The sequence below is a fragment of the Platalea leucorodia genome, assembly GCF_965183815.1.
Source record: "Platalea leucorodia genome assembly, chromosome: 1".
NCBI classification, from domain to species: Eukaryota; Metazoa; Chordata; class Aves; order Pelecaniformes; family Threskiornithidae; genus Platalea; species Platalea leucorodia.
The window spans coordinates 73,586,630-73,601,743 of NC_138823.1; the positions used below are offsets into that span (position 1 = coordinate 73,586,630).

General features: G+C 40.4%; 1 protein-coding gene across 3 annotated transcripts in view; it reads right to left on the reverse strand.

Moving 5' to 3' along the window:
- Positions 1-15,114, reverse strand: part of FHOD3 (formin homology 2 domain containing 3) — a gene marked incomplete at both ends in the record, with an annotated part of 399,092 nt that overhangs the window by 83,061 nt on the left and 300,917 nt on the right. The window contains 2 exons of one of the 3 annotated variants that reach the window (XM_082304476.1): positions 8,990-9,115; positions 12,674-13,051. In XM_082304476.1, the coding sequence (XP_082160602.1) occupies positions 8,990-9,115; positions 12,674-13,051 (504 nt within the window). The remainder of the gene's footprint in view (positions 1-8,989; positions 9,116-12,673; positions 13,052-15,114) is intronic. The other 2 variants (XM_082304478.1, XM_082304477.1) reach the window with 2 other exon arrangements.

Sequence of the window (15,114 nt, forward strand, 5' to 3'; positions counted from 1 at the left end):
GAAGAAAAATCCCCAAACCCTGACAGTCAAGTACGTGTGGTGAATTTTCCCTTGAACATATTTTAAATTTATTTTACCCTATGACCTTTTAGTGCATGTTGCAAGAGAAAGCTCTCAGCAGAAACAGTGGCACCACTGTGCTAAGATTCAAGTGCTAGAGCTCCATCCCTGTGGTAGCACAAAAAACCATGGCAATAAGGTTGGATATATCATCAGAAATTGCTCTAGGAAGGGGAAAACTGGGCAGTGCCTCCACATGAAAACATCTGGAAATAAACTGGAAGAGATGCAAAAAGAGGGTCCCTATCAAGTCTGTGCTTGTATCTGTTCGGTGTATTTAGCTTGTTATCCCACCCCGTCCCATCCCATCCAGCTGCCCTGAAGTATGCAAACTCCATTGGAAGTCAAAGGAAGTTATGACTTAATAAAACCTGAAGGAAAATTAGGGGAAGGATGGGGTGATGCTGAGAGACCAAAAGAGTGACTGTAGGTCTGCACAGCATCTAGCAGGTTTGAAACCTTCAGCTCTGACTAAGCTCTTTGGGGCTCCACAGTAAATCCAAGGGATTGCAGGGGAATCATGGAGATGCGCAGCTCAGTCCTGCAGATGGGATTCTAACCTGGCCCTGGTAGTAAAACGTCTCCCCATGCCAAAACACCTTGTTTGGAGGTTTGATCTAGCACAGTTTGGCTAGCGTTGCTCACTCGGCTAAAATTTGCAGATGTATGAACAGCAGCCTCACAATATAAATAAAAGATCCGCAGCCATATAGCCAGAAAAAAGGCCAATGTCTAAGAAACTGAAAATGAATATCCATGTGCCATATTAGTTTGCCACCTCTTGGAAACTAATCAAACCAATAATAATTACCCCAAACTTGGTATTTCCCACTGGAATCCATACCTTGGCTGAGTTACAAGCTACAGTATAGTGTACACACACATACCCGATTCAATTCATTTGTCCCAAATGCGGTCAGTTCTGGACTGCCATATTGCATACAACAGTTTAGAGCATGAAATGGTCAAAACTAAGTCAAAGCTGCGAGAAGGTTCTGTTGAAATAGGTTATAATTAAATGGACAGGAATAGGGTCAGCTGGCTCCTTGTGTGGCACGGGCTTCTTAAAACACGAACAGTCAAGTTTTGGGTTTTCAGTCACATTTAGAAAAGAACAGGCAAAGAAGCAGCACTGATATGGCTGAGTTAGTCCTCGCTTAGCGGTTAGATCCTGCACTGTCCAGCCCGCTCGACTGGACACACCTCCCCTCCGTGAAGACCACATTCACACCGAACGCTGAGACCATTTGCCTTATGAAACCTCATAAACTCGCAGCTTCACTGTTGCTATCAAACACTGTAACTCAGCTGGTATTCGGGTGCATTAATCCTCTTGTTAATGTGAACTGCAACTGTAAACAAGCAGATTTTAGTATCTAGTAATAAACTCTATCCTTAATTGGCTACACGTGCATAAACTAAACCTGGAGGAAACAGGTGTTACCTTCAGAGTGTACAAACCTGTACAACAGCCAGAAGGAAAGGCAAACGGTAAGAGGTATTCCTCAAATATTCTAAACAATTTGAAAAGGGATTTGTCTATGTTTGGTTTGTCTCTAAAATCTGGTTTTTTGTCTCTGTAACCCCCTGGCAATAAGGCTTAAAGTAAACGTTCCCTTTCACTGAACTCATACTTGAATGGCAAATGGCAGCGGGACTGGCCGAGCCGGCCGGTGGGAAGGCTTGGGCTGAGCCTTCAGGTAATTTTGGTGCTTTTCTGCTCTTTAAAGGGCAACGGTACCTTCAGGCCTCCGGAAGATTTAAGTCTTACTGCCGTAGGCTGCATTTTAAAACTGGGTAAGCAAGGAAAAGGTTAAAAAAAAAATAATCTGGCATTGAATCAAAGATGGTAAGAGATTTTAACAGAGAAGAGCATGTGAATACTCAATGAAAGCATAATAGAGTGATCACTCAAAAAACAGGGTTATAGCTAATATATGCCAGCATTTTAATGTTGGTGTCATATGTTACCAACTGGTAATATCAACCATTTGTTCAATTCTACAAATACAATCCAGAAGGATGCTTACTCTGACTACTATTTTTAGTCTTTTGGAGAACGCAAGGTTATTAAGAATGGACTATTAATACAAAAATATTAAGCTTTCTACTTCCTGCTGTTAAAGCCAGCAAAAGATAAACAAGCTGTGTTATTACACTCTCATTCCGGAAAGAAAACACACAGCAAGAATATATCTAAGTCTAGGGATCTTGTGAATGTAGCTCCACACCATGGCCTTAGGACTTGGGGACAAAGAGGACATTAGTTTTTTATCTTGTTGGAAAAAGATAGGAAAGAACAAAGAATAGGAAAAAAAGAAAGAAAAAGAAGGCAACAAAAACATACACAGAGCAGAGGATAGAAAGCCAAAACATTGATTGTAGGCCAAAACTCTTCTGAATAAAAATTGATGTAACCTGACCTACTGCATTTAACACAGCAGTGAATTAGTAATCATTATTAAAAAAATAAGCTCAGAGATACACAAGACATCTCACACTTTTTAGCAAGTACTTGCAGTTTTCTGACAATACTCCACCATAGACTATATATTGTGAAAGGGAATATGTGACCTGAATTACTCTAATCTTGTTAAAAAGTGAAGAAAATATTTCTGTCTTACTCTAAGCCACTTTGTCACAGCAAAATTACAATTACCAACTTCAAATGTTTTTCATTCACGTTAACTCTGAAATACACTTCCTTTGTGGCTGCGTTTTCCTCCGTTAGTTGAATTTTAAAAATCTGCTAAATGGAAATGGGTATCTATAGCAAGAATACAAAATACAAATGTATATTTTTAGGAGCTAAAAAAAATTAACAGATGACTTATGAGAGGAAATCCCATTAGGTCATAAGGTTAATATTCAGGATTTTCTTTAATATAACAAGGGTCAGAATCATTAATAACCTTAATAAGGAAGCACTAATTACCCATTTTTCCAAAGTGCTCCTGCTCCAGCAGTCATGGGAATGCTACAGAGGGGGAACAACAGACGGCAGCTCCTACTCAGGCCTTAAGTAACTCTAAATGTCTCTTGGCTTTAACAAAATAAATCCGCTTTCCAGCTTTAGAAAGAGACAAAAGAGGAGGCAAAGCTGCCAAGAGCCATATTGCTTTTCACAGTTAAAGAAACTCTCTGTGTGTTATGTCTCCCTACATGACACGGCAAATTCAAAAGCGTGTTGATATTAGATTTTGCAAACAGACTAAACATTACTTGAGGAAACTTTACAAAACTTCTCTCAAAAATAAACACAAAATTGAGAGATAAAACTACTGACTAATGCTTCCTTTGAGAAAGAAACTTGAGAATGACCAAGAGAAGAACTGATTAACGTTAGACTTTTAATTGGCCTGAGGGACTACACAAAATAAAGCTACAGTGGGGTAGAGCACAGGGACTTTCTACATACACGCTCCTCTCGCAGCCTGACTTGTACAGGTTTTACATCATGTTTCTGTCTTTCTCCAGCCTGTAGCTCCTCATCCTCATGCTAGTCACAAATCGCCTGGAAGCGGCTTGCAGAGCCCCCCACCATCGATCCAGGCTAAGGTACATGGCCCCTGAGCATCAGCACAGCGGGTACCCGGGGGGTGACCGGTGCCCTCCACGCGCACCACGTGTTCAGCCAGCAACGCGTTGCAGTCTGAAACCCTCACCCGGCTCGCGCTTTCTGTTTAAACATATGACCTGTGATGAAGCCTACAAAGCTGCAATCAAGAATACTGCTTACACAGTAGTTTGACAAGAGGCTAAACCAGTGTAAGCCACCACTGCTTCCCAAATTGTAAATCATCAAGTAATTCCTCAGGCCGCTTTTCCTCTTAAAATCTCAGCAATAAAGTTGAGGCTTTTGCCCTGGGCCGCTATTATCAACTACCAAGCTATCCCTTCCTCATTATGTTATTCAGAGTGAAAGATGTGCTTGGCATTTACCACAAGAAAAAATAGTCTCTGGTCTGACAGCCCAGAAGTACGTGTTAAGACACACAGAAGATGGTAGAAGCAGAATGAATAGAAAGTGAAGGAAAGAGGAGATGTTCTTGGGAGAGGGCAGCTTTGTAGGCTATATAGTGGGCTTTGTTTCATAGGCTTCTTGTTTCTCCTTAGCGCTTAACAGCTGGAGTAAGGTAACTTCAGAGTGCAGACTAGTGATAGACGGATAATGAAAAAAAAGAAAAGAAAAAAGAGAACGTGCCAAGAAGCTTCATCCAGCAGCACCTCCCTGGTGTTGTCAATTACAGGAACCTTTAATTTTAGTAGAAAGTCTAACTGAAAAGCTGTTTAGTATTCTCAAGCAGTTTTTTTGTTTGTTTGTTTTATTTTGCTTTTAAGAGCAAAATTGAAGAAAGCACCAGATTGCTAGAAAATCACTGTTTCAGGCATCTGGAGAGGGAATAAAACTCAAAAGAAGAGTATTTGCAGACTTTTGCTGCACTTCATGTTTATGCTTCAGGTATGGTGTTTAAAGTGCCTTTAAAGCCAGTGGAGAAAAAATCACGTATAATCTAGTCATGCTAAGCTCAGTGTCTGTGTGCACCTGTTGCAGAAATAAACGCTTGAATGCAAATTTCTTTCAAAAGATATATAAGAACATGGAGATGAACACTCAACATTCAAGGCCCTGCATCATGGAAGCCCAAGGTAACGTACTGCTGTTGATCATAAAGCAAGTAAGACAGAAAACAGGTGAAGGGATGTGAAACACATTTCATCTTTCTTAAGTCTATTTTCTAATGGTCTGGAAAAGTTGGAGAGTGCATCAAACAGGAATAATTTGCAAACACCACAGCAGGCCCTTACCAAGCTTGGAGATCTGGAGGAACCTCAGAGGGACCAGCCAGAGGTGTAGACTAAGTTCACGCTGACTGGCCAAGAGGATCCAGAAGTGCAGGTTTGCAAGTTGAACTTTCTGGCACTTGATTTACAGATAGAGGCAAGAGAATGGGGACCAGAAACTCATGCTCCCTCAGCACACAGTGCCCTGAGAAGGCGGCTTTTCGAGCTAGGCTAACTGCACTGTTTGACTATCAAGCCCAGCGGGAACCGTCTGCTGGCAAATGCATCAGAAGAAACCGACCTTGGCAAATGCACCAGCAGGAAACAGAGGATATTTTTCCAGCAACGGGATGAATTAAATCTGGTGCCGAATTCAGGAGCTCTTGCCTTAGAAGTTAGACTTCTTCAGTGTCTCGTCTAACTATGGCCATGACCAACAACGTATACATTTCACCACCAAAAACACACTATGAGGGGGTGTGAAGCTTTGCAAGTAATGAGTTTGCTGTCCAGCTACAGATTCCAGGCTGCAGCTTTCAATTTCAGTGACCATCTTAGATTCAAAGTCTGAGGAGGCAATCTTTGCCTAAACAGAAATATCCCAGGTGTGAGCACAAGGCATGGAATCATAGGAGAATCTTACAACACCTTCTTCCCCCAGGCAAGGTGGCAACTCAGAGGTACGGAAAAATGCTTTTCTCACTGGTGTGCTCCAGCCATGTCTTGCTCTTCCCCTTTGTTACCAAAATTTATGAGATTAAGAAATTGAGATTGATAAATGTATGTTTTTCCTTTGGGAATGGGGGAGAGAGTTAATTGGTGATTTAAGATGTGAAGAGTGGGAGCAGTGTATTTATGGAGCAAAGCAGTCTTTGGCAGCTGAAAACAGGACTGGGTTATACTTATTCTGCATTAGGAGCGACTTTCACGAGCAGAGGGATATGAGAGAACCAATATACCCTTCCTTCTCTCCCAATGAGACTGGCTGGGGCTGAACAGAAAGTGCCCTGCAATTTGCCCTCCTTAAGCAGGACTGCCATGGCTGCAATATGCACTTCAGAAGCATGGCTCTCCACAGGGGACCCAGAGAAATGAGAGAGAACAACAGTATTGCAAGAAGTTGGCAAAAGCCTGCAGCTGAATTTAGAAACCAAGAAACAGTCAAGTAAGCCTTTTCTGCTATACAATCAGAAATATATACATTATGTGGATTTCAAAGAACAAAATCTAGTTACTTTTGCACTGAATTATACTGCTCTTTTGGATTCCCTACTGATCTTAGCCAAGGAGGGTTTTAAAACTATGACTGTCAAAATGTCAACCATACTGCTTCTTTCCACCTAAGTTGTAGCTCTTGTTTACCTAAGCAAAATGGACCCAAGGGTTTGAAAGGCCTGTCAGGGTAACTGAATGGAGCATGAATCATTTTGCTGGGCACTGCTTTAAATGCTGCTTCTTCCTTCCTCCTCATTCTCAAAGGTCAGATAAACAGTACCAGGAACTGCATCTGGAGCTCTTCCCTGCATGATAGAAGACAGGGATCTTTCTGGAGAGTCCTTGGATAACTGTAACTGTAAGCTGAAAGCAGAAAACTCACCTTGGAGCTAACCATAGATACGCATCTGCTTCTTATCAAGTGTCTTCCTCTCCCCGCCTCATCTTTTAACTTTTTTTTTTTGTGTTTGAATCCGTGTAAATTTTTACCATCAGGAGGTAGGAAATAATGTTTACATAATCTAAGGCAAACACCATTGACAGAAGACTGTGAAAAGTTCCACAATACTTTCCACTTGCTAATTAGCACCAAGCATTGCGTCATGCACTACACAGCCTACTCTCCAGCGAGCAGACTTCTATCCATCGATCTCTACGTGGGCATTTCTGCAACCCATGTCCTTCAGGAAAATGAAATAAAAGCAGGCTTCTGCCCTTCTTCAAAGCAGTCACGCCATTAGAGAATGCTGAACTATACATCTGCAATGGCAGTGCACTCAAAAAGAACAAGACTTGATGCAAAATGGCATCTGAACCTGTAAATTTAATTACCTTTCAATAAATAACTGCATCTATTCTGCAAGCAATATGCAGCTGTGGCATACACACATTTTTCACGCTTCTCAGAGACTAATACACAAACAGCATCAGGCTGTAACATCCCTCAAATATAAGAATGAGGAAATCCTGGTGAGTTCAACTACCTTGAATAGCAATCTGCAAATTTAAACAGGAGGAGAGAGATTTTTAACACGTGAGGTGGAAAGCAGTAAACGTAACCTGAAGGAAAGACAGAGATGCAACTTCAAGCACTGTGTTCAGACACTTAAAACATGTAAGAGAGGTCTGATAGTTGAAGGCAGAGCACTTTCCAGTTTCACAGAGAAAAGCTGCTAGAGAAATCGGCCTGCAAAATATGAAATATTTTCCTAGCAGTGATGATAAATACTGGAATGTTTTCCAGAAGAAGTCATGAACTGCCACTTGAAAACATGTGAAGGTACAGGGGGCTTTCATTTAACTTCTGTGAGACCCATTACAGGTCACAACAGATGATTACAGAGCTTCCCTCTGGCCTGACTCTCCATGAATTTGCGAATTTTACAGCTTCATCCTGTGGGGCCAAGGCATTTTGGCTCCAAACCAGCAACGCACTTACGCGCATGCTGCAATGAAAGCTTGCTTCCTTTACTGGAGCAGGGCCAGCGCGATCAACCTCTCGCAGGACAGGCCCAACTATCTTTAGCCATCTCAGCGTCTGATCACTTTGGGATTTCGTTGCTGCAGTAGCAACAAGAGGCTTCCAACAGCAAGGGCTTAGAAAGCTGAAACTTCGAAAGCAGTGGGATACCATTAATTCTTGCTTATCTTCCATCTATTCTGCTAAGGTAAAAGGGGTGAAAATGCCCGTTTAGAGTTTTTTATTATGGGTTTCACTCGGCAATAATTTAATTCAGATTAGGAAAGACGAATCGAGGCAAGTTACTCTAGGAAGATGCGCAAATGACAAACTATGCCTTTCTCCAAAGATAAACTTAATGTAATTACTCACTTGAAAAAAAGGATTAAATCAATACCTCATGGCTAGAAATACATGCATGCTGGAAAAACCTAACTTGAACCATTCTGAGTAGTAGACTGGAAAGGATGTGAGGCATTAAGTAGGTTCAAACATACATACATACATACGTAAAACATATATACATGTATTTCTATACACATACAGAAATAAAAAAAAAATCATTAATAAAAATTAATTGGAATATAGACAAATGATCCTGAAAAAGCCTTCACTTCAAAAAAATAATGGGAGATGGAATTTTTATGAAATAGAGGCCAATCTGGTAACAAACAATCCAAAGCCCATCTGGCCTAATTGGAAATTATTTAATTAAATTATTATATTAAATTATTTAATGAAATTAATTACAAACTTCTACATTTCCTCCTTAAACTCAGCATGACATCCTTTGAAGCTGTCATTTACTTTCAGGTTGTAACAGTCATTTAATTTCTGGTGGTCCAAATCTCTTGCCAAGAAGAATTTCTTTCATGTATCCATGACATTTTTCTACCTTTTTTCTCTCCCTAGTACCTTACATAATTCAAAAGAGTATTTTGATTGTTCAAAATCCTGCTTTTTTTTTTGTTGTTGTTGCTGGTGTGGGTTTTTTTATTCTGCCCTTGATAAAATACAATGAGATATATCACACATTTTCAAGAAAGGACAAAATTATGGCCTATGAAATTCTGAGCTAAGCACATTTCCAAGATTTTATACTGGATTTAAGATGATAGAAGTGAAAATAGATCTGTCTGAATTTATTTTAAAAAATGGAAAGAAATAAAATGTGCTTTAATTCATCTTTTAATACCTAGAACAGCATATGTATGAAGCAACTCTGTTTTATCCATTTAAGCGGAAGCAGAAGCAGCAGGATGGAAATACTTCCAGCCCTTAACACCGTCAGAGTAAGGCTTGAGAATGAGTGGGAAATGAACACGTCTAGATTTTTGTATGTTCTCTTTCCAACGTTAGAAAAGATCCGGCTACAAGGTATTTCCAGTACCCATTCAGAACAGCTTATGTTTATCTCTTTCATCCAGTCTATAAAGGAACTGTTGTCAAAACACTGATTAATTTACAAACCTGTCAGATTTGGTGTCTTGAGGTGGCGAGAGAGTTGTCCCATAACGAGAAGTGGGTGTTGTTGGGGCACTCACACCAGAGTAAGTTCGCGGGGAAGAGTAAGAGCTGCTGCCGTAGCTATTGTATCTGAAGCAATGGGAAGGAAAGGAGGAGAAAGGGAGAGACAGAAAGAATCCATCAGCAAGCAGGCACGCAACAGTAAATCTTCTTGTTTAGGGGGTGGCGGTGATCCCACAGCCCAGAACTTCTCAAACATCCACTTTCTGAAAATATCGCTCTAGTCCCAGCTTCAAAATATGCAACCTATCATCTCATTTTAATATCAAGCATGTCATGGACATACTTGATTCAAATAGTGAGCTATTGGTATGGAAAAAAATGAGAGATTAGAATGGTCCTCCCAAGTGACAACTCAGAGCACTAATATTTAAATTACCACTCGGTTACTCAGATTTATTAGCTGGTTTGGGAGCCAATATCCAGCCATTAGAAACAGGACCAAACCAGTCCAAGTCAGCAGTATTCATATCTAGTGAAATTAAGGAAAACAGCAGCGTTCCTGAGACATGATCTGAACATGGACGTCCATGATTTGCGAATGTTTGTGTTATAAATGAAAAGCATCCACATTCTTTACAATTAAAGCAAGCGGTATTTTCTTTCCCCTCCCCCAACATAAGTCATAGCTTATGTGCCATTTCTTACAATGTCTGTAAAAAATCATCACCATGGTTAAAAAGATATGCCTCTGGAAGCATGGCTTTAGGAATTTCTACCAGCCTTTCCCTCCATTAAAAAAAAAACAAACCCCAAACCTGCTTGACTTCACTGTGAGCTTGCTGATCAAAGAGAAATTGTTTCCAGGACTCCTGGAACAGCCACCTCCCAAGAGTCCCTTGTATCAATGTTTTCATTCTGACTCCCGTACTGAATAGAAAAGGCAGTTGTGTTGCTTTGCTGTGCCTTTTAACCATCGTACTTAAAGAGTACATCAAGGAGAGATTCCCGATTTGGGAAAATCTTAACATTTCTGTTCACAGACGATACCATTTTCCCATGTGGAAAGCACATGATGCTCTGTAGGTGAGTACGCTGCAAGGCCAACTCACCCAAGCGACAAAATTCACTTCAGGAAAAAGGGCAACATCATTTTCCTTATTATAATTCATAAGATATAATATACCCTCCTTCACCATCTCTTTTCTCTGCTGCTTCTTCTCCCACACACATCAGCACTCAGTAATTTCACTCAGCAATTTTATTTGAAAAGGCTGGTTGGTTTCCTTCAGCTCCATTTAGCACACTCATCTAGCCATGCAAAATTTCATTCAAAGTTTCAAACTTCATTCCTTAGGGTACAGCAGCATTGCTGCCTGCCAAGGCCCGTGTTAAAATCAGAACAGATTTCAGTTAGGGGTTTTTATAATGGAAGGGATCGTGCTTTAGAGAACATGCCCCTTTGGCAATAATTCCAGGTTTATGTTTTAGAAAACACCCCCCCACCACCATCTATTTTTGAGACACCATGCTGACTGCCCAGGAACACAGGAATAATTTTGGAAAAAAATGCTAACATGCACATTTCTGAGCTACAAAAGGAATTTTGCCGAATGGGAAATAATTGCCTTCCTGGCATTCCCGCCCTAGAAGAAAACTAACTGCAAACCGGAGACCGTGGCCCAGTGGAGGGCTGTGTAGCCGGGCAGTGCGGGGCTTCCCTGGCAGCGCAGACCCGACACGGGGCTTTTCTCCGGCAGGCTCAGCTCAGAAAACGTTCTGCCTGCGCCTGTACCGAGTGAGTGATGAGGGAACTCTGTTGTCCTAAAAACAACTCAGAGCTCATTTAGTATATTCCTGACACTAGCAGAAACCTCCATTTCCATTTCAATCAACTGAAAGGAGACCTTCTTATCAACCATCACGTTCGCTTTTCTTCTCCTCTGCCTCATGAAAAAGCTGACACAGCGCAGTATCCTTTTTCAGACCAAGGAATTTCAGTTAGTCCACAGATAACTCTCATTAAAATGGAGAGAACACACCTTCTATGGACTCAGACCTACAAATATTAACAAAATCAAAGTCAGAGGGACTGGCCTGGACACAGCATCCCTATATATAAAATTTAGAGGGAGACAGATGCTGGAAGAGTAGCAAGGCAAAAGCAGCACACCAGGCTAAGTCTGTCCCCTGTACACAATATTTATCTTTCTAACCTTCCTCTGGTGGTGGCTATTACTTCCGTTTTCCCTTCTTGTCTCACATACCAATGCAGATGCAATGGCCTTGTCCCAGAAGCCTTCACTCTGAAGAAACTCCAGATACCCCAACATTTATCTCTTCTATGAACACATTAGTGCCCAAATCGTGCAAGCTTTGCCCTCCTTTTTCTCCAAATAAACCCAGCATGATCCTCCCCCACACCACGCCCTTGAGCCTATGTGGTAACTAGAAGTGCAAGGATGGTCAGAGCCAAAAAAAATCACTGCAGAAATACTAAATACTGACGAAACAGGAGGTATTTAGGAATCTACTCTCTAAAAAGTATAACTCTAACAGCAGCAGCAATGAAAGAGCAATAAATGAGTGTGAGAGGCCTAAGGGAAAATTGTACCTATGCAGGAAAATGTAAATTTAGAGGAATCCCAGTGTTCAAGCTGCAGGTAAGGAAAGCCATGTGAACTACATCCCTTTTCAACAGCTACTTGGATTTACAGGCTTTTCAGCAAAATGAAAAGCAACAAAAAACACCCACCTATTAGAAGAGAAAGCCTGAAAATTAATAGGATCAAGGGAATCAAAATATTTGTTCACATGCAGAAATTCAGAAGGACTGCTGAAGAAAGGAAGAAATAAATATGTTCACAATATACGTGCACATTTTCAGCACCTAATTTGAAGAACACTGACCATGGGGAGAGACAGCTAAAAATCATCAACTTCTTTTCAAGGAGATTCTCTAGCATCGTTTTTAGTGCTACCTATTGACAATCTGTTTTCAAGTAAAACAGATTGAGACAAAACAATTCCTTTTTGTTTTTAAATGGGTGGGATGGGGAAATTAAAAATTAAAATTAAAAACTAAGAGAAATGCATGAGGAACAACTGAACTGACCAGATGTTGTGGAGGGAAAACTGTCTATTCTGAGTGCTATATTCTCTTTATAGGGTTTAATCAACTTCTGTTATTACAAACACGAGTTGAAATTGCACATGACAGGGATATGCACTATAAACTAACAGCAAATTCGGGATTTGGCAGTTCAGTCTTTGAAGCCAGGATTTCACCCCTGAATGCCAAGTGCTGATCTGATCGCTTTTGGTTTTATAGCAAAACAGCTCCATTAATTTTCATGAAATCGTGTCTGCAAATTACATTGTTGTAAATGAGAGCAAAATACTGCTCGTTTCTGTGGTCTCCCAAATCACAGGTTATTTATCTACTGCTGTATAGAGGAGGCCAGAATACTTATTAACTATAGACCTTGAAGAGGAGTAAGACGAAATGAAGGCAGCAAAGGCAAGGGGAGAATATCAATCAAATCCAAATACAGGCTTACAGGACTAAAACAAATACAGTATGTTCTGGAAATAATACAACACAGAGAGTGCGTTATTACCACTATAAAGCTCTTGAAAGGTGTTATTCATTTATCTAAAAATTAATGTCAGCTGTATAAAATCTACCTGTTTTCCCTCATCACCTCTGCTTCCTTTTCTTTCACAGATGCTGGAGACTCTTCAAAGTCGTACGAGAAGAGGTGAAAAGGAGTATGTGGTACATAAGGTAATTTCTCCACTGTTGGAGATGCCTTTGGAGTAATGGATGCTGATGAATTTTGGGAAGAGCTTAGCAATGCTGTTGCAGGTGAAGATGGTGATGAAAGGACAGAATTATGATGAGAGACAGATGAGTCAGGCACAGAAGAGGAGCTGCTAGAAGAGCTCTTTGCTCTAGAGCCGGAGAGAGGCCTCTCAGCTGGAGAAATGGCACTGGAGACAGCTGAAGAATCAAAACACCGTGAAAGGTTTTCATTCACAGCTTCCCGCGCACCTGGGACCCCACTGCAGGAGGAAAACACCATGAGAAAGGGAAGGGAAGGAGAGAAAAACAGGGAAAAGAGAGATCAATAGATAGTATTGCTTGGAGGAAAAAAAATAAAGTCAAAGGCAAACAAAAACTTCTCAAATTTAGACAATCATCATCTCTTTTTAAATAAAGTAAGAAAACTCACATCTTTGTATCCCAGTGGGATTCTTCTTGGGGTTGGAAATACTGAGGAATGGAAGTGACTCAGCTTAAAGGAAAGGAAGGGATTTAACCCACAGGCTTCAGAACTAGCTTTCACGAACATTTTCACAACCATTTTCTGAACAATTTTCAAGTATTTCAAGTTAGGTTGTAAGCATTGTCAGAGCAGTATAAAGCAGTCTCAACAGGCTGGATAACATGGTCCACAGAGTATAGATGCTTCAAGATACAATCTGCATGACTGCCTCTTGAAGGCCAGATATCGGATTATCATCATCCCTGGTGATCTGATATTTTTACTAAAAACGCTCATCCACCAAAGATGAAAATAAAAAATACTCAACCAGCGCTGTTTTGTCAAAATTAAGGTTTAGAGTGATTTCAAAAGCAACACATTATCAGATCGTTTGTCTAGGTGTGAAGGCACTAATTTCTTTGAGTGTCAGCACCCCATGTTGGGGTTAGATAGAGACTTGCAGAATTGCATCAAGTGCAACAGAAAACACATCTGCTTTGCTGTAGCGAAGGCAGGTGTTGGTGAGTGACAGAAGCAGCAAGGCAGGTGAAAAGCCATGGGATCTGCACTCCAGATATCTGTTTTCGCTTGTATCTCCAGCATAAACACTGTCCATGAGCTTTAGGCTGGATCACTTGGCAGGTGGCTGATTTCATTCTCCTGAGACCACCTCTGCAATCCACCTACAGGCATGCAAGGCATGGCCCTTATCTGAGGAGCATGGGTTTGGCACAGAGTGTGCAACAAAAACAATATATGTTCTACATGTTAGGATATTACGAAGTTAATCATTAGGTATATACCAGGTAATCGTTCTCACAACAGAAGCACAGTGGGCAATCTGGAAACCTTCATCTATTGCACCCACTGTGTGTGACAGGAGTCGGTGAAGCCAGGCTAGTCCTACCCTTCCTGACAGCATCTAACACGAACGGCCAGGGTATGGATCACTTTTGTTATGCTACAGTGACAGTGAAAGGAGGTATTTAGAAAAGTCATGGGAATATCACCGAGTTAGCTCAGAGTGACTATTATTTTAAAAGACCAATAACCTAAAAGCATATCATGACGTTTACATGGCTCTTCCTCATTTTTTTCAACAGTATTTTAGTATAGTCATGTGATTTGCTAATAACTTGTGTCTTAGCTTTGACTTGTAAGAATTGGATTTGAGGAAATTATCACTTAATTTTGAAATTTCAGGCAGCCATTGGCAAGATTTGCAGACTGGAAGATATTAATAACAACAGTACAGTATTTTCTTTGGAATTTGCAGATTAAACAGTTTCCTTTCTTCCTTCCATGCTGTATAGCGTCTGCATGAATGTGGTTTATTTAAAAAAAAAAATCCAATCTCATTTGTCGAATTGCAAAGCCAAACAATTTAACCTAAATCAAATGGCTGTCTGGAAGAAAGAACATATTTTCTTTCTTCCACTTTACTAGGATAAAGTTGCCAGATGCCAAATCCATATATACCTCAGAAATAAGTGGAAAATTTTACATGAGAATATTGTTTTGATAGGTGGTTTGTTTATATCTATATATACACAGATGGGCAGGTATGCACAAACGATATATATTATCAGCTTTGCCTCTCTGTAGTTCTTTCTTACTAAAACATGAGCAAAATTGATAGAAATCATAGGCAGCATTCAAAAAATGTCGATCTTCTTCATAGTGACAGATATTACTAATAAGGTTATATCATGAAAACAGAGATGAAAACCTAAGAAACCAAGCAACATCCTAACTCAGCAAAGCACTGCAACATTTCACCATTGACTTAACTAAAAAGATAAACCTAAGCCATGCTTAGAAGTTATGTTTTCTGCTAAATCTTTTAAGATTCGTGGGTGT